The sequence below is a fragment of the Aaosphaeria arxii genome (genome assembly GCF_010015735.1).
Source record: "Aaosphaeria arxii CBS 175.79 unplaced genomic scaffold BU24scaffold_13, whole genome shotgun sequence".
NCBI lineage: Eukaryota > Fungi > Ascomycota > Dothideomycetes > Pleosporales > Aaosphaeria > Aaosphaeria arxii.
This window is the reverse complement of record NW_022983486.1, coordinates 180,053-197,568: the sequence shown is the minus strand read 5'-3', so window position 1 is coordinate 197,568 and position 17,516 is coordinate 180,053. Positions and strand designations below refer to the sequence as shown.

Below are 17,516 nucleotides of genomic sequence, written 5' to 3'. Positions count from 1 at the left end.
ATAAAGATAACGGCAAGTCTGAACTGCAATCGACATTAATGTTATCCCAAAGGAACTGAATCTACAGGGATTGAGAAAGATGAATGGAGGAGATGATTGAGCAATCATCTAGGGAGAATATCTGTTTGCATGTTGAGACATTCGAATCTCACAATTGTTATTGTTAAGGTCATCTTCAATAGGGCGTGGTGTTTGTGTGACATGATTGTTAATCAATACCTTGCTCGGCCTGACATGAACAGAACAGGACGAAAAAAACGGAGCTCGCATAAGTTCGGAACAAAAGGTTCCCCCTCCCCGGCGTAAGATAGACAATGGGGCTCCACGTCAATCTGCCGTACTGCGTATGGAAGAGATGTTTACAAGGGCAAGATACAAGCATAATTGTCGGGTATAACTGACTTGTATGGCATTCAGTTCGTTCCGAATACGAACAACCAATAGGCAGATCAGCTGCGCTAGGTTCGCTTCATCGGACCCACTTCTGCTACCGAGGTCCATGATTGGACGAGATACAAGCTCATTAGCGCGCTACAAGCGAATCAGTTTCTATGCAGGCAGATAAGGAAGCATGCCTAGATAGCGCCTTGCTCGTCTAGCGTCGTCTAGTCTCTCGTCTATTCGTCTGTTGTCCCTCAACCTAAACTGCCTAGGTACTGTTACTGTTACTCCGCTCATCGTCTCTCCTCCACCGTCTCTCGACTTATCTACAGCCTCGCATTCCTTTATCTCTGATTTACGTCAACACGCCCTACAAGCCCTTTTCCGATTCCTCTCCAATCAGTCCCCCGTCATGGCCGCCTTGGCGCCAAGTTCCCTTTCCCCAGTAGATCCCGCGGGAGTTTTGCCAACCCATGTGCTTGATCATCGCATAGTTACAACCGACTGTTGCAGGCAGCGTCCCAAAAAAAACTTTCTAGGCCTTATTCCCTCGGATACCTCGCATCTAGAGCAAAGGATATCCGTTCCGGGAATGGTCCGTGTGGGATGTCCAGGTCCCAGTACCCAGGCCGCCGGGCTGCCACGAGGGAAGGCCTTCATGGTACTCCACGCGATAACGATTTTACCGTTGCAGAAGAACGTCAAATTTGTGCAATTATCGGGCCAGGGAACGTAGCCAAGATTATTGGCATCATAGTTTGCTCGGAATGGTAGTGCTCGCTGACTCCTACTGCCGATGATCTGGATGATTGCCTGGCAAGACAATAATTGTTCGTATCTATGGACCTATGTCAGCGATCCTGTCAGAGTCTTGGTACATAGACTATAACTATAAATCAAGTCGGCAGTCCCATACTCATCAATCACCAACGGCAAGCAAAACATCCAAAGCTCCTCGAACAGAGTCACTTTCTCATTTTTAGATCAATTGAATCAGTCAGGATGGTTTCCTTCACTTCCCTCTTCACAGGCCTCCTTGCCGTTGCCAGCGTCGCTGTTGCTACCCCAACTCCCAAGGCCGCAAAGCAGCCTGTTGTTACCTACCTTGGAAACCAGGGACCCATCCTTTGTATGTTCATTACCTTGACAATCCTCATGGGTTTAGAACTGCACTAACTTTTCACACAGCTGGAGGAGCCTGGACTAGCAAGGGCATAGTCTACACCTCTGGCACTGTTCCCTCTTTCAACGGCAGCATTGTTGCCGGCGGAATCGCCGAGCAGACCGTAAGTCCGCTCCAATTCCTCATCTTCCATAGCACCATATGTAATGCTCTACCCAGGCCCAAGTCATCAAGAACCTTGCCGTCGTCCTTGAGGAGGCCGGAACCTCATGGGAGTACGTCATGAAGACCACTGTCTTCCTTGCCTCCATGGACGACTACTCCGCCATGAACGAGGTCTACGGCGCCATGCTTCCTTCGCCCAAGCCTGCCCGTACGGCAGTCGAGGTCGGCAAGTTGCCCGGCAACTTCTTGATTGAGATCGAGGCCATTGCAGCCATCCCCGACAAATGAGTCGGAGCTTAGTCGGAAGGTCGAAATGACAGGTCACTCACTGTGTCACGGATAGACTTGGATACGCATAATGATAAAAAGTGTCATGATCTAATTTAGTAATGAACAACGTGGTGGAAATGTAAATAGAGCAATTGACCCCATTGATTTAATTCAATTGAATAATTCAACGTGATAACACACCATGACTCAAACCTGTAAAAGCTCTCGGGAGGCTAACAAGCAATGCCTCACGTACACAACACATCAGTGACACACCTCCCGACCATCACCCTCCAAAACTCACAACCCGAATCCCATCCTAGCATTTACCTAATCATAAGCCCTCTTTCCCTTCTTCCCATGTATGTACTACTTTGTGTTCCCCAACCAGCCAACCCATCGCGACAGACCGCCAAGCTTCACGCCCCCGACCTCGCTCGCCTCTCAAGCCACCCCACCGCCTTCCCGATACGCCTCACTCGGCACGCGACCGCCATTCCTCGTGGTAAACGCCCCTCCTCCGGTAACCGCCGCCCGCACATGCAGAGACAAGGCCTACAACAGTACGTTATGTCGATCTGCCACTCGGTTTCCCGGTGATTTGGCACTGTGGCTGCTAGCCAGGGGGGAAGGGAGTGTTTCATGCGGTGTATTGGTGTGTGTGGATGATAAGAATCCTGTTGGGTTAGCTATGTAGATAAGAAGTTGGAGGGGAACTGGCGGGGTCGATGAAGGGTGTGGATGAAGGTATGCGGGCTAAGCGCGATGGTTCATGCAGTTGGTCCCCGATAGTTAGATATGAGATGGAGAAACCTGGCAGAGGAGGTGGAGAGGTGGGTCGATGGTTGGTGAGGGGGTTTTGTGTTGGTGTTCTATATTTGAGCCAGTGTTCGAAGGTGGAAGGCCATTCTTCTAGTATTCATTTGTGGAGTCACGGATTAGACGAAGGCCTCTGTGGTTAGAGTATGTTGTATCACTATGAATATGAAGATCAGCTCACACAAGAGGATGATGATTGGGTCGTCATGATTCGCAGACGGCATGTTACCAAACAGTATGGAACATCCTAATTAAAGTAACAGTAACTGCCTAATAGGTGTTTACAGCGGTCAGATACCCCTGCTTGTACGTCATGCGTCCAACTGTGGATTTATCGCTATATTCGCAAGCACCCAACCTGTAAATTGCCCTACATGAATTTCTACAATATCACAAAGACCTTGTGATGTTAATAATTGGCCACAGGGTACTTTAGATTGAAGCGTTCCTTCACCATTGCGTGCCATCTGAAGAACACGCGGTTCTACTCTGCGTGTTCGGCACTTAAGCTAAACGTACTCTATCTAGTCATGTTCGACGAAGCAGTAGTCAAAAGCGTAGGGAATTGTGATGAAGGTTAATCTCCCAAGTGCAAGTTGCGACATACAGCAAATGGTCTCGCCCTGAAACGGCGTATTCTGTGTGGTAATGGTCGCGGCAGTAGAAGCTCGAAAATGCATTCCGAAAATACGTTAGGTAGAGAATTTTGGTCGAGCCGTAGATATTGTGAGACATATATAAGTTATTAATATATGTTTGAAATAGCTGGAAGATATGTTAGCACTAACCAATACTTCGAATGGCCGGCATAGAAGGATAGCATGAGGCTATTCAGAGGTATGGTGTATGCTAGGAATAAGTACCAAGCAACAACCCCGACACGATACAAGCGTACAGTAGTGATAATGTACTCTATTCATCAGCCGTCAGATCCATTGCATATTGTTTCAATATTCATTTCGCTCAACCGGCCGGAGCTATTGGTATCGGCCTGCTCACCTCCTACATTCACGGCCAGCTCTTATTAGCGAGCACGTACCGAACAGTAGTCCCCTCCATATACGATGATGTTCTTGTATATTTTCAAGTTGTTAACTACCCGTTCAGCGTGGTTCTGGTCGGTGCTTACTTTTGTGGTATAGCACGATAGGTGAGGCAATTTAGAGACCACGCGTAGGGGAAATGGTTCTAGGCAGAGCGCAGCTAGACAGATCGAGGCATCATCCACCTACCTTCAGAGGCAAATCCACAATGGCAATTATCTCATCGTCTTACTATCTCCCGATTGCAGACCGCGACCGTAATGCCTCAACTATAGAGGCGTCTGTACGCAGCATTGTCTGTAGCGTAATACATATCAGGTGAACTGAATTGTATAGGCAAGGCGCAAGTGCTACTGTAGATATTATTCATCAGCTAAGTTATCGTAAGGAGGTTCTGGAAACACATTAACGAGGAATGATTCATTGATTGACTCAATAATTCAACAGATTTTTACAGTACGTGTTCGATTCTAGATTCTAAATATCGGCGTTCTTCTTCCAGTTCTCATTTCCTCCAATATGCCTAAAAACTACTCGCGAATCTAGATCCCAACATCTGGGATCATTTGTGGCATCTTCATATGTCTTGAGACCGAGCGGACCAAGGATGGTCTTAGCATTTGTTTCTTTGGCCATATCCACTGCAAGGGCAAAGTCTTTCCTCATTAGCTGTACCTTGAAACCTCCCTGATACCCGTTACTAGATGGTGCATCCGGAACAACTCCAGGCACAGGGTTAAATCTATCTAAGATTGCGTTTTGAGCAGTCCCAGCGGCCAGCGCTTGCGATAGAACTCGAGGATCTATACCAGCACGCATTCCCATATTCATTGCCTCCGATGAAGCAATTGCAATCAAACCGGACAGATAATTGTTCGTGAGCTTTGTGGCTATACCAAACGAAGGTCCTCCGCAAGATATAACCTGGCGTCCTACGTGTTGCAGCAGTTTTACCAGGCTTTTGAAATTCGGATCATTCTCATTGCAACCAAGGAAGAACGCCAGTGTGCCCTTTTCTGCACCTAAAACCCCACCGGTCACAGGTGCGTCGTAGAATTCTGCTTTGGGGAAATTGGTATTGATATGTTTCTTCACCGCCAAGCTCGTGCTTCTGTCAATCGTTGAGCATTCCAAGATGATATGATCCGAGATGTTCGCTGCGGTGATGCCGGTCTCGTTATCCAGATAGACTGATCGTACGTGGCGGCCCTCGGGGACCATCGAGATGATTAGGTTCTGCGGTGGTGAGCTCATGCTTCCTATATGCAACCACTATCTAGCTTACAGCGTGCTCGGCGACATGCTTGGGAGACACTGCCTTTACAATTTTGCCGGGAAAGGCCTCTGATATGGCGTCCATAGGAGGCTGTACGACGTCATAGACGTACATCTGGCTACCTGGTGGTAATTTCTCGGCGATGCGGCGGGCCATTGGGCTGCCCATGGCTCCCAGGCCAATGAAACCTATTGTCCTTGCTTCTAACAGACCCATTTTGGCTCTGTTATCTGTTGTCGATCTTGCAGGTGAGTGCGGGCAGGTATGCTGATGATCAATGGTGAACTTATATGGCGAATTTTCATAGCAGTAGATATTGAAATCTGCTCTTTCTAACCATGCTACCTGTTTCTACCCCACCCTTAGGAAGTATGTTTTGAACACATTCGCACAACTGAAACATGTAGCGGAATGCATGCATGACATCAAAGATTTTGACCAATTCCTGCACGCCTGCTAAGACAGGCTGCCAATGCAGCCGTTGGGGCCATTGTGTAGGGGTCCATATCTACCCCAACTAACCCCAACTATAGCGTCGGCCGCAATGTACTAATATCAATCTACCCCAAATAACCCAACAAATAACCCAACAAATAATCAGACTAGGAGCTCACAGCTTCAAGTTGTTAGACAGCAAGCCACGCCACAGCGCCCGGACTTCCAGTCCCACCAAGGTATCAAATATTGAGTCTAGTGCGGGGCTACAAGGGGGAATACCGAAACTCCCTACTAGGGACAAATATAATTCTAATCACTTATTAGTTCATGTGGATGTGTTGATTGTCGCATGCAATTGACTGGAGTAATGCTGCTAACACTGAAAAAGAATGGCCACGATGGACATATGCAGGTACACATGAACGATAGATGGAGAATTTCGACAAGAGACTTCAGCGATGTTATCATGCAAAATTCATTGCCAAAAGGATTCTAGGTATAAAAAAGATGTTGTTTAGGTTACAGATCAACTACATGAGTTTGCCTTCATTTGTCCAATAACATAATCCATGGCTTGTACGAGATACTGTGCGAATCTTGTAGGATTCTCTGTCGCTGGGAAGTGGCCCAAATTTTCCATACGCTGGAACTTAGCGCCTGGAATCTTCATTGCTGTTGCCTCACTCATTTCTGGTGTTGTACTCCAATCATAATCTCCTGTCAGCATGTACACGGGACACTTCTTGGTGTCGATGCATTCCACGCGTCCACGCCCATCCCATCCTCCATAGTAGAAATCAAGGTCCCCATGATACATGGAGAATGCCTGACTGGAGTATATGTGCCACAGAAGATTCTTGTTCCGTTGAGGGGAAAGGGGTGCCATCATCTGAATCGGGTATCTGGTTAGTCTCGATTCAAAACCAGTTGGTGTAGATGAGGGGTTTCTTACCCCATAAACATATTCCGGACTGAACAATGCTTGGTTGATGAATGCTGACTTTGCCCAGTTGTTCCTGCTCATGTCCGTGAATTCACACCTAACAAATGTCTCTTAGTTTAGACCAATCAACTACCAACTTCTAGGGGAGACTCACGCTTGACATGGAATAACAGCCCCAGCGCCAACTTCATCCACACGCAGAGCCACTGCAAGCGAAACATGTCCAGCCATGCTGGCACCACAAACAACCGGCTTTTCTAAACATAGCTTCTTGATGACAGCTGCGATGACTCCAACATAGGCATCCTCATTGTTGGAATGTCGCCCAGGGGTCTGAAGCTCTCCTGGGAAACTGCGGCCATGTCCAGGCATGTCAAAAACCGTCATATGGTATCGCTTCAGCATGGTTTCGTCGTTCATGACACCGTGATATTGACGGCCATCGCTACCCGCAGTATGCAGAAACACAATACTGGGATTCGATACGTCTCCGCTCTGCTCGTAGAAGAGCTTGGTGGCGCCCCAAGTCGCCAGATTAAGATAAGTGTATTTCCCGGTGATATGATCGGTCTCGGAAGGAGCAGGAATCTGCTCTTCAGGGATGGGTCCACAAAGGGCATCGTGGCTTAACTCAAGTACTCGCCGCCAAACTGCTGCAAGGTTCAAAAAGAGGTCATGATTGCCGAGGACCTCAACACCTTCTTGGTGGATATTCTGGCCATACATGCCCCAATAGCTTTGGAAAGGGGGCTTCGGAATATCTTTGTAGAATTGCTGCCATTGATCTGCCCGAGCAGTCAGGATGAAGTCTGCCTCAGTAACTTTGCCGATCCTTACAGATGCCTGGCCGTGTTGGACTGAGCAAAGGATTCCCTCTTGGACACCGCAAGCAGTCCATCCGAAAAGCACGGCTTTATTGGAATCCAAGCTGTCAAGGAAGGCATGGAGTTGATTGTCAGTGGCCAGACTTTCATTCAAAGTATTGGAGATCTTCCAAAGCTTCGACAGAATGTGTTCCCATACGTTGGTCGCCATGTTTGCTATTGGAAGGAAGAGGGGAAGAATAAGGCAAGAAAGGAATCGAATTGACGAAATTTTAAGCAAGTTTCATTTGTACGCCATCGCATTATATTATTGACATTAACATCGATCATGGATGCGTCCATGCATAATACTGGGGTAGAGCCACGTTTTTACCCCAATGTTTGCGCGGCCATCGTTACGGAGTACATTATTGTGCGGGGTAGCAAGTCTGTGCGTTGGTAGCTGTACTCACAAGTAAACCTTCGTACGAGTTTTGTCCCACTTTGTTGGAGAAAAGGAGACGGGAGGGCACTCACGAGGCACGAAGACTTCCTTTTCTTATATTGTCGGTACACTTGATTGCCCCCGGGAAGAGTAGGGCGTAGACAGATGATCAGTATGTACATATTCCGAACTTCATGGGAACATACCAAGGAATGACCATTTCCACCGTGATTTAACCCGCGCAACCCCTAACTAAGTAATTGTGCCGTTAGTGCAAGGCCGTGATTTTAATCGACAAAGACATTGCTTGAAGATTAGATCGAGAGTTTCGCAATGCAACAAATATCGTCGTGAAGTTTCGAGCAGCATGCAAACATGTACGTGATTGAAGCTCTCGTGGAAAGTGTCGATCCAAGTACCTATCCCCGGACACTGTTTTATCATCGACAATTAATTGTTGACCATTTTCTTTCACGAATAAGCGATGTACGTAATGCATAGTCTCAATCCAACAGGAATTAGAGATGCTACCTATTACTTCTCATGGCATTCAATAATGCCCCTCTAAAGTCATGGTACCTGTCTTTGATACAAGATACTCCTCTACAGCAACATCCTTCCCAGATTCTTTGCCGTACCCAGAAAGCTTCATCCCTCCAAAGGGCGACTCTGCAGCTGAAGAATTACCAGTGTTCATGCCAATCATCCCCGCCTCAAGGTTCTCGAGCAGGCGCCAGGCGCGGTCGATGTTTTTCGTGAAAAAGTAGCTAGCGAGTCCCATGCTAGTATCATTCGCATTTTTCACGACCTCAGCCTCGCTATCAAAGCGATACACAGCCAATACTGGTGCAAATGTCTCCTCCTGACTAATCAGCATAGACTGTTTGGCGTCTCGGATGATCGTTGGCTCGAAAAAGAAACCATCACCCAGTCCTTTCCCGGATTTTCCCCCGACGATCACTTTGCCTCCCTTCTCAATGGCATCTTCGACATGCTTTTGAGCTTTGGACACGCCACGCTTTGTTGTCAGCGGACCTATGGTAGTATCTGATGACATACCGTGTCCTAACTTGAGGATGCTCGTACGTTTTGCCAATGTGGCGACAAACTCTTCATATATTCCAGATTGAACATACACCCTATTTGCCGTAACGCATGCTTGGCCAGCATGCCTCCACTTGAGCTTCAAAAGCTCTTCGCAAGCTTGTTCTTGATTGCAATCATCGAAGACAATGAATGGACAATTGCCACCAAGCTCTAATGAAACCTTCTTCAGTCCTTCGGCACAGTGTTTGGCTATCAAACTACCGATTGTCGTTGAACCTGTGAAGGATACCTTTTTGACTAGTGGGTGCTTGCATAGCCTCTCAGCCACTTCTGGTGTGTTGTCCATCGATGAAGTAATTACGTTGAAGACGCCGGGAGCAAATCCTGCCTTCACCGCGAGGTTCGCCAGGATGAGGCAGGTCAACGGGGTTTCTGGTGACGGTTTGGCAATTATTGTGCACCCAGCAGCTAGGGCAGCTCCAACCTTGCGCAGAATCATGCTAACAGACACAAATTAGACCCGCATTTCAATGTTAGAAACGATATGTGAACGTACGCAATTGGAAAATTCCAAGGGACGAGGGCCACGCACACCCCGATGGGCTGTTTCGTAACCACCACTCTTCGATTAGGCTGGGAAGGTATGCTCAAATTTCCTCGGATTCTTTCAGCCTCGCCAGCGAACCACCAAGTGAAGCCCAATGCGTACTCGATCTCACCATGCGCCTCTGCTAGGGGCTTGCCTGACTCGTACGTTAAAACTTGAGCTATATCATCTTTGCTCTCTCGAATAAGGCGATCCCATTCAAGAAGCTTTTGTGCTCTCGAACGTGGATTCTCTTTACGGAACTCCTCAAATGCCCGGGAGGACGACTCTACGACCGCGTCGACATCTGATGCACTGAAGTCTGGACACGACGCAAAGACTTTGCCAGTACCAGGATCTTGATGAATCATTTTACATTAGCGTCCGTGTATCTGTATCAAGAAATGTCTGCAATCGTAACAATACCTTCTATATCAAAGCGCTTGCCAGACGAGGCCGCAGTCCAGGTTCCTTGCACGTACGCCTCCGTCTTCAGTAGTTCGACATCCGCCATCTATGATTGATCAACCCCTGGTAAAGAAGTCATTTTGGATTTGAATCTTCTAACCTTGAAAGGAAAATGCGCCATTGCAGATACTCTCTTGGAGGTAGTAAGGTGTGGTAGAAAGCGTAACGACGACGAGAGATGCAGAGTAAATGTCAAGTCTGATAGCAACGCAAAGGCTCCGTTGAGACATAAAGGTAATGTCAGACGGCAAAGGCTTTTTGGGTTATTTATCAATACTGTTATATCCACAGAACAGAAAGAACTCTTTGTCATCGTCACCTGATTTGGTATTCATCTCAGTTACGCTTGGCCCGGAAACAGCATTGAAGTTCCGGGTCTGCGTTACCAATTTACTCCAAGCCCCAACTTGAATTGGGGTCGAAACGGCCAAAGCTTGTTGTCTTTTCCCTTCGGACCTCTGGCGAACTCCACAATTGACTGGAGATAGTACCAGATTTATCAACAACGACGGTAATCATGAGTCGGGGTAATACATGGTATTTCAAAAACACCAAAGCAGTCTTCTCAATTAGCACGCAAGGGTTCCGACTGTGTAAAGAAGTGGAAGATTCCCCTAGTGCCAAGCAATTGGGTAATTTGGGGACTCTCTCCATGTACCCTTCATTTTTTGGGGATTGTCAAGCTCATGCCATCCCCAAGCTCTATTACAGTAATGCGGGGATTTGGTTACGCCCCAGATCTTCCCCAAATCAAGGCTATCACAGTTGCTTAAATACAATGTCTTTCTCGCAGCCCTGAAAAGACGCAATATCGCTTTAAATACGACAGCTTGCTGGATTAGAACCGATATGCCTAATAAACTCAGTGGTAAAGTTGCACTTGTTACGGGTAAGACTTGTATTAGAATTGTTTGTGTACTTGTGTTGACGGTGACTATAGGGGGTGGATCCGGCTTCGGCGCAGCCATATCAGCCCGTTTTGCGGAAGAAGGAGCCAAAGTTTTCATCGGTGATATCAACTTGACCGGAGCTTCAGCCATCGCCAATAAGTACCCGGATCGGGTCATTGCAGGTGAACTGAACGTAACGAAACGATCAGACTGGGATGCAGCAGTGAAGCGCATCATCACAGAGTTTGGCAGGTTGGATATTCTTGTTAACAATGCTGGCACAAGCCACAAGAACAAGCCTACTCTGGAAGTGACGGAGGAAGAATATCACTTGACGTTCAACGTTAATTGTTTCGGTATCTTCCATTCGATCCAAGCGGTTTTCCCTAATTTTCTCACCCAGGGCGGTGGGGTTTGCTTGAACATCTCCAGTGTTGGCGCCGATAGGCCTCGCCACGGTCTGGTATGGTACAATGCGAGCAAGGGCGCAGTTTCAAATGCCACAAAAGGTCTTGCATTGGAGTATGGACCAAAAAACATCCGGGTGAACAGTATCTGCCCGCTGTTGTCGGGCACAGGGCTGTAAGAACTTTATTGCGATCTTTTTTCACTTTTGGAAACTGACAATCACAGATTTGAAGCCTTTACTGGGGTTGCTGATACGTTGGAGAACCGCGCAAAGTACATATCAAATGTCCCTTTGGGCCGTTTGAGCGAAGTTGATGATGTTGCTAATGCTGCTCTTTTCTTATGTTCCGATGAGGCAAGCTTCATCACTGGTGTCAATTTTCCTGTAGATGGTGGAAGGGGCATTTAAGTTAGATTTAAATACGTTCAACTCACAATGAGAGAAAATTAAACTTGAACGGTCAATACAGCGTATCTATTCTCTTATATACGCCTTAAAAATGTTAGGATTTCGGTTCACTGGTGCATTGGAATGATTCTATTCATTCAGTCAAGATAGCCTATTCAAGCTTCATCTCCTATAAAACCCGGTCTACTTGAGTCTAAGGAGATGGAAGACCGCATCCGTGGTGTAAATCAATCCACATCCTGATCATTTTATGTTTCCCGTTACAAACCAAATTTTAAACAATGAACAGCAAACGAACTTCTAGATCGGCAAAGGTTGTTTTATCACAGCTACCGTTGAATGTTGTTCCAAGGCGTGGATGTTCACCCAGAATTAAGGTTCATATTCCAAGGATTGAGATCTAACTTCAATAAGACACAACCCAAGGCTACAGTAATCTTGCTTCCTTTAGCTAACAGATGCTTCCCAATAAATATAATTCCCTCTTTATGACAAGAATTGCAGACGTTGTTTGATGGTATTAGCACCACAGAGCTTGCTGCCAATTAAACAACATCATTGCCTGAGTCCTTAGTTCTCTCGATATGCACATTCTTCAGGCCAATGTCCTTACCAGGGAGTCCCTGAGGCGGTGTGCTCGCAGTACCAAGAACAGAGTCCAGGATTTCTTCCAAGGTAGAGTCAAATCCAGTCCTTTCGCGCTCGCTGAGCTGCGTAATGTCAGAGGCCACATCGTCGCCAAACAGGCCTGAGATTTCCTCCAAGCTCAATGTTTTTGTCTCTGGAAAGAATCGCCACATGAACAGCGCGCCAATTGTCGGTATAATGATGAACACGAGATAGTATCTCCACCCTATCTTCGCAAAGGCTGTCGGGGCCACTTGCGTATATATCAAGGTTGCGGTAAAGAGTCCGGCGACGCTAAAACCGTTGCCCTGCGCGCGAACGGATGTAGGGAAGATCTCGGCGCAATAGACGTAGGAAGTCGCATCCATGGTGCCACCATAGAAAAAGACGAATAGGAAGAGGAAGAAAACCCCAAATCCGTTCCCGATCCGGTTGGAGGTACCGCTGAACTCGGCGATAATGGCCGTGAGGCCGATCAGAGAGCACACGCAGCCTGTCTGATGATAAATTGTCAGCTTCCTGGAAAGGTATAGGTGTTCTTAGGCAAATCAGGTCTTACAAGTCCTATCAGCATGATACGTATCCGTCCAAGTCGGTCAAGGAACAAGGAGTTGATCCAGTTCATGAACGCCGCCATGCCGTTATAAACACCATTCAGGAGAAGGGGCAGTGACCCGCTGATACCAAGGGAGTTGTAGAGTAAAACTTGGTAGTTGTTGACGACTAGTACTCCAGTGCTCTGAGCAATAAATTGGACTCCGAATCCGAGAAGCAGTCTTTTACGGTAGCTCGGTGCCTTGAAAATTGAGATCCAGCTATTAGGTGCAGCTGTGGCCCTCTCGAACTGAAGCTGCTGTACAATTTGACAGAATTCTGCTTTTGCAACCTGGTCTGAGCTGTTCTCACCCCGGGCATGCAGTGCTTTTAGAGTGGTGTACGCTTCCTGGTGACGGCCTTTCAGTGCCAGCCAGCGAGGCGATTCGGGAAGCCTGTAAATGGCGCTTAGTCAGTAGAAAATCCGAAGAAGTCAGTGAATGCATAGAACGCACCAAGGAGATCCAAGCATGAGCAACAGCGGAGCCACGATTTGAAGTGCCAGGCAGAGCCTCCAGGTAATTTCCGGTCGAGCGTAGTATGTTCCAAAACCTGCAAAACCAGCTACACTGTACCCAGTGACTACCAGAACGCCATGAGTACCAACCATGCGCCCACGCTCTTGCGCCAGTGAGACTTCGGATTGGAAGACTGGAATGGAAGTATTTAGCATGCCTACAGCGACCCCGTTAAGGAAACGCGCGAGAAGAAACATGGCCTATGAGCAAAGTCAGCAAAACTGCTTAGAATTCTTGGGTTGGCTGGGATAATGTACAATGTGAACACTTCCAGATTGTAAAGCAGCCGAGATAATCGCAACCACTGAGCCGATTTGTATCGTCTTTCGCCGGCCAACTGCCCCTAAGAGCCATGGGACGAAAATACATCCTATCGCACCTCCACCAGAGTAAAGCCCATTGGTAGCTTCAATAATTGTGAGTTTGATGAAGAACAGGGTGTCGTAATTTCGTTAGCTTACCACCTGTGATTGAACTTCCGGTATCATCATCTAGGTTTATATTGAAGTAACGAAAGAATTCGGGAAGTCCAATGACTAACCCCATGATTCTGTCGATTGTTAGGTTGGCAGATTCTCAGATCGGAAGCATGATTCACATACGCAGAGTTGAAACCATAGGTAAAGCTTCCCAAAGCAACAAAAGTTACTACGAGATAATTGTAGTAGTTTGTGTAACCCATTGATGATATAGTATGACGATACGGTCAGAAGTTCTTCAACGTAGAATAAGACCTTGAATGAGATGATGATCTTGCATGATCCGGGGCATGGGGGATCTTTAACTGAACATATCGATATAGCCAAGAGGGAAAGTTCATGATCCCCAACTTGGCCACAGACGAGCTTTACCTGGATGCGCCGTGCTAAAACAAATCCCCATGGGGTCATCCACCTCCTACCGTGTATCGTCTACCCCTTACCCCACTCTCCGAATAAAGGTACACTACCAGTCCAGTCTAGACCCCGTACTATAATATGCCCAAACGGGCCGTTACAACAAATACGTAAGTTGGGGTAGTCACTTTCTCCACGTGCCATTTCTACCCCAACAGACGTTACTGGCCGCTCGTCAGCTAGCAACAAAAGAGTACCACAGTTACTACCCCAATGCAACATCTTCAAGAAGCTAATAGTACGTGGAGAAAAATAGATAGCAGATATTCCTGAACATACATGCAGAGGGCATCTTGGATTAACATTCATCGAGCTCCTGGCGGAGCATCTCCGCACAGAGGTCCAACCCTTGTCCAATTGTCCCCATGATGTCAAAAACGTGAGCGCCTTTGAAGGTCTGTGCCCAGAGGCGAAGTATAGCCATCTCCATGCGTTTGAGTTGCCTTATTTCAGCAGACTCGGCTCTAACCACGGCTCCAAAATCTGTTTCGTTTAAAGTACTTATAACAATGCCAATCAGTCTTTTCTCATCTTCCCGTAGTGGCTCACTCATAGCGATGGTCGAGGCGGCTGTCTCTAGCCACTTGCAGAGGAATAGTCCACACTCCAGATTGACCAAACTATGAATGATGCTCCAAGTCAAGGTTTGAGTCCGTGCAACAAACTCGATTCCGATGCGTATTGGGATGCTCAAGGACTGCACGCATTGAAGAGCCGCTCGAAGCGCATCTGGAGATCGTACTAGGAGTGGAGAATCTCGGAAAGCTCTTGTGATACTTTCTGCATCCCGGGTGTCCAGTTGAAGGGAAGAACCCAAGTCGCTGTGAAGTCTAAGATGTGCCAGCCGAAAGAGGGCGGTAGAGTTGAAGCTCAATGGACCATTGGGGGCAGACGGATCTAGCGAAGAATCTTTCGTGGCTTCCCAATGGTGCTGCCAGATCATAAGAATTCTTCCAAACTTAGAGAGAACTTCGGAGGGGAGAATATGACCATCTAGTGAGAGGGACTGGCATGTTGATTGTCTGGTGAAGAATATCTGCTGAAGTATGCAGTGTATCAAGATGTAGTTTCCGAAAGAAGACAAATGGGATGGATGCTGACGATCATCTTCGACATTGTCGGCCAGAATACTGGCTAGCCTTTCGCGTAGAGGGACTCTAACGTGAGGATCGGTATCGCGTGCGGACACCCACTGAGTCTCACTCGTAGCTCTCCAGTGTGATTCAGGGGAAGGTAGGATCACTTCACTTACTTCCCTTATCATGATTTTGGGAGTAATATTGTAGGCGAGTGAGTGAAGATTTAGGAACGCAAAAGCAACGAGCTTAGTACGTCGTCTACCTTCGCTGCGCACCCACTCTCTCCAGGTAGATTCTGAGAGCGGACCCTGGTCAAGCTCATGCTTGTCTTCGCGAAGCATCAGGGCCAGATGACTGGCCAAGGAAAAGGCATCTTTGATAAGGGATCGATGATTCCATGTACCAAGGGCCACAAGTAGTATTATTGCTTGCATGGTCTTAATGTCCCGTTCTCTTATTCTATGGATCGAAGCTTGTGGATATGTGGAAGAATTGCCCCTTGAATTGGGGATGCTTTTATCTGAGACCGGAGAGTCTGGGTTCGCAAGGCCGTGGCTTAACAAACCGGGGGTGCTAAAAATTGATGTAGGGACCTCATCTCCATCACGATAGCGGAGTTGGTGTTCTGTCAACATCCTAGCTGCGACATAGAGATGATGGGACTGTTGGCGTTGGAAACGATAGCGTGCGCCAACAGCAGCAACAGCTAACACTAGCTCCGGGGCTTCAGTCGCAATGTTAAATGTAGGCAGGTGAATGAACGGAAGATGTTCATGGAAACCCGAGAAATAGCCCTCGATGTAACGACACATTGCGTGCCGAGACGGAAATTCGAAATCCGTAGGCAGGATGTCATTGTAGTCACTAAGAACATGCCCAGCCGCCCGGTAGTCCTCTTTTGATAACACCCATGGCATGGATACACCCCTTTCCGCTCCTGCCGTGCTAAATGTGTTCATGTGATCGGCTCGCACTCTCTCCTGATTGAAATTTGCATTTCTATCATCGCTGACATATTGCACTTGCCCAGAATGGAGACGCGATTCTGATGCAGTCATAACCCCAGACTCATAGGGGTCGTCCTGTACGGTCTCTGCATTGATGGGCATGGCAACATCAAGTTCAGGGAATCCATATTGCGACATGGACACGAAGTTCATTGGATAATTGCTGGCATATGAAGCTGGCATCGGCAGTGGAGTATAGAAATTGAAATCGTTCCATAATATATCAAGATCGTCAAATGTTTGATAGCCTGTTTCGAATTGGCTATTGAGGGATTCCAGGACATTTGGGTGTGCATTGGACGCGTCGGATGTGTGGTAAACGGTCGAAGTGTCGTCACCCGCCTCGTTATTCTGGTTATTCAGACCAGGCTCGTGAAGAGCGCCGGAGATCTCAACGGCCATGGATTGGTTAGATACAGGAACCGTATGGTATACCCGACCGTCACTTGCAACATTGTGGAAAGAGCGCGCATGCTCGCCTGTGTCTGATGGGTCATCCTGGGTGATGCATGCTGTGGAGCTATTGGCGGGGTCGTCCACAGTCGTGCGTTCGGTTCCATGCGTTGCATGAGCGAGCTTCGCATGCCTGGTGAGCAGGTCGCTGCGGATTTGTGAACAAGTTGTTACCTTGAAGTGTTGAGATAGGCCCGTAGCACTCAACGCAGCTGGTGGGCAAAGGTTAATGCGACTCACCTTCTCGAGAAGGCCTGACCACAGTGACAAGAGTAGGGTTTCTCATTTGTGTCTATATTCCATTCAGAGCCACATTCATTGCTTTTCCTGTTGGACGGTCCCCTCCTGGTGATTGCTGTGTAGAGAAAGACTCACGTGTTCTTTCGTGCCGCCGTAAATGTTCATTACGTTGGAAGCGTTTCCGACAGAATTTGCACGGGGGAATAACTGTTTTTGGCCGCATGGTTACTTGCCTGCTCTGCGGTTGGAGTAATTGGCTCAATGAAGACGTGCAATCCAGACCAAGAAGTTCTCCCGTGCTGTGGGTGTTGCAGATACTCGTACGTTTCTCTCTAGACGGGCCCTATGCGGGCAGGGCAGGCCAGGACAGGACTGTAGAAAAGAGAGCAAAGACTACCTAATCGGTACGGGCGGAGTAGTGAGACTGATGGGCAAGGTACCTAGTTAATATAAATACCTTGAGTTGGTGGCACGGTGGGTGGGTGGTGGGTAGTTGGAGGTAGGTTAGGTGCAGGTGGCGGGTGGTTCCAATAAGTGTGAGTGGTTTGGAAGCACCTAAGCAATACTAGTGTCAATTCATGCGGGGTT

General features: G+C 47.6%; 9 protein-coding genes across 9 annotated transcripts; 4 read left to right on the top strand and 5 right to left on the bottom strand.

The window, feature by feature from the left end:
• The first annotated feature begins 681 nt into the window (after positions 1 to 681).
• On the top strand, positions 682 to 1,250 carry BU24DRAFT_74873 (uncharacterized protein). The gene has a single exon (XM_033534593.1). It carries the CDS (start codon positions 794 to 796, stop codon positions 1,115 to 1,117), a length of 324 nt encoding a protein of 107 aa, XP_033377762.1. The 5' UTR covers positions 682 to 793; the 3' UTR covers positions 1,118 to 1,250.
• BU24DRAFT_74874 (uncharacterized protein) lies at positions 1,251 to 1,976 on the top strand. Its single transcript, XM_033534594.1, has 3 exons — positions 1,251 to 1,510; positions 1,570 to 1,667; positions 1,724 to 1,976. The coding sequence occupies exons 1-3, from the start codon at positions 1,384 to 1,386 to the stop codon at positions 1,955 to 1,957; spliced, it is 459 nt and encodes a 152-aa protein (XP_033377761.1). The 5' UTR covers positions 1,251 to 1,383; the 3' UTR covers positions 1,958 to 1,976.
• A 327-nt stretch (positions 1,977 to 2,303) lies between these two features.
• On the top strand, positions 2,304 to 2,901 carry BU24DRAFT_414753 (uncharacterized protein; the record flags this gene model as incomplete). The annotated part of the gene is made up of 2 exons (XM_033526243.1): positions 2,304 to 2,502; positions 2,645 to 2,901. The coding sequence occupies 2 exons, from the start codon at positions 2,304 to 2,306 to the stop codon at positions 2,899 to 2,901; spliced, it is 456 nt and encodes a 151-aa protein (XP_033377760.1).
• A 1,377-nt stretch (positions 2,902 to 4,278) lies between these two features.
• On the bottom strand, positions 4,279 to 5,293 carry BU24DRAFT_467801 (uncharacterized protein; the record flags this gene model as incomplete). Its single annotated transcript, XM_033532471.1, has 2 exons — positions 4,279 to 5,037; positions 5,087 to 5,293. 2 exons carry the CDS (start codon positions 5,291 to 5,293, stop codon positions 4,279 to 4,281), a joined length of 966 nt encoding a protein of 321 aa, XP_033377759.1.
• Positions 5,294 to 6,041: 748 nt separating this feature from the next.
• On the bottom strand, positions 6,042 to 7,614 carry BU24DRAFT_473559 (alpha/beta-hydrolase; the record flags this gene model as incomplete). The annotated part of the gene is made up of 3 exons (XM_033532799.1): positions 6,613 to 7,614; positions 6,468 to 6,555; positions 6,042 to 6,404 (listed from the first exon to the last, which is right to left on the bottom strand). The coding sequence occupies exons 1-3, from the start codon at positions 7,491 to 7,493 to the stop codon at positions 6,042 to 6,044; spliced, it is 1,332 nt and encodes a 443-aa protein (XP_033377758.1). The 5' UTR covers positions 7,494 to 7,614.
• A 642-nt stretch (positions 7,615 to 8,256) lies between these two features.
• BU24DRAFT_437092 (succinate-semialdehyde dehydrogenase) lies at positions 8,257 to 9,928 on the bottom strand (the record flags this gene model as incomplete). Its single annotated transcript, XM_033530193.1, has 4 exons — positions 8,257 to 9,253; positions 9,310 to 9,697; positions 9,766 to 9,853; positions 9,908 to 9,928. 4 exons carry the CDS (start codon positions 9,926 to 9,928, stop codon positions 8,257 to 8,259), a joined length of 1,494 nt encoding a protein of 497 aa, XP_033377757.1.
• A 728-nt stretch (positions 9,929 to 10,656) lies between these two features.
• Positions 10,657 to 11,514, top strand: BU24DRAFT_473552 (oxidoreductase; the record flags this gene model as incomplete). The annotated part of the gene is made up of 3 exons (XM_033532798.1): positions 10,657 to 10,696; positions 10,748 to 11,279; positions 11,331 to 11,514. 3 exons carry the CDS (start codon positions 10,657 to 10,659, stop codon positions 11,512 to 11,514), a joined length of 756 nt encoding a protein of 251 aa, XP_033377756.1.
• A 545-nt stretch (positions 11,515 to 12,059) lies between these two features.
• Positions 12,060 to 13,935, bottom strand: BU24DRAFT_473550 (general substrate transporter; the record flags this gene model as incomplete). Its single annotated transcript, XM_033532797.1, has 6 exons — positions 12,060 to 12,638; positions 12,701 to 13,130; positions 13,191 to 13,453; positions 13,511 to 13,659; positions 13,715 to 13,803; positions 13,856 to 13,935. The coding sequence occupies 6 exons, from the start codon at positions 13,933 to 13,935 to the stop codon at positions 12,060 to 12,062; spliced, it is 1,590 nt and encodes a 529-aa protein (XP_033377755.1).
• Positions 13,936 to 14,396: 461 nt separating this feature from the next.
• Positions 14,397 to 17,409, bottom strand: BU24DRAFT_428332 (uncharacterized protein). The gene is made up of 3 exons (XM_033529454.1): positions 17,064 to 17,409; positions 16,929 to 16,980; positions 14,397 to 16,836 (listed from the first exon to the last, which is right to left on the bottom strand). The coding sequence occupies exons 1-3, from the start codon at positions 17,149 to 17,151 to the stop codon at positions 14,448 to 14,450; spliced, it is 2,529 nt and encodes an 842-aa protein (XP_033377754.1). The 5' UTR covers positions 17,152 to 17,409; the 3' UTR covers positions 14,397 to 14,447.
• Positions 17,410 to 17,516: the final 107 nt, after the last annotated feature.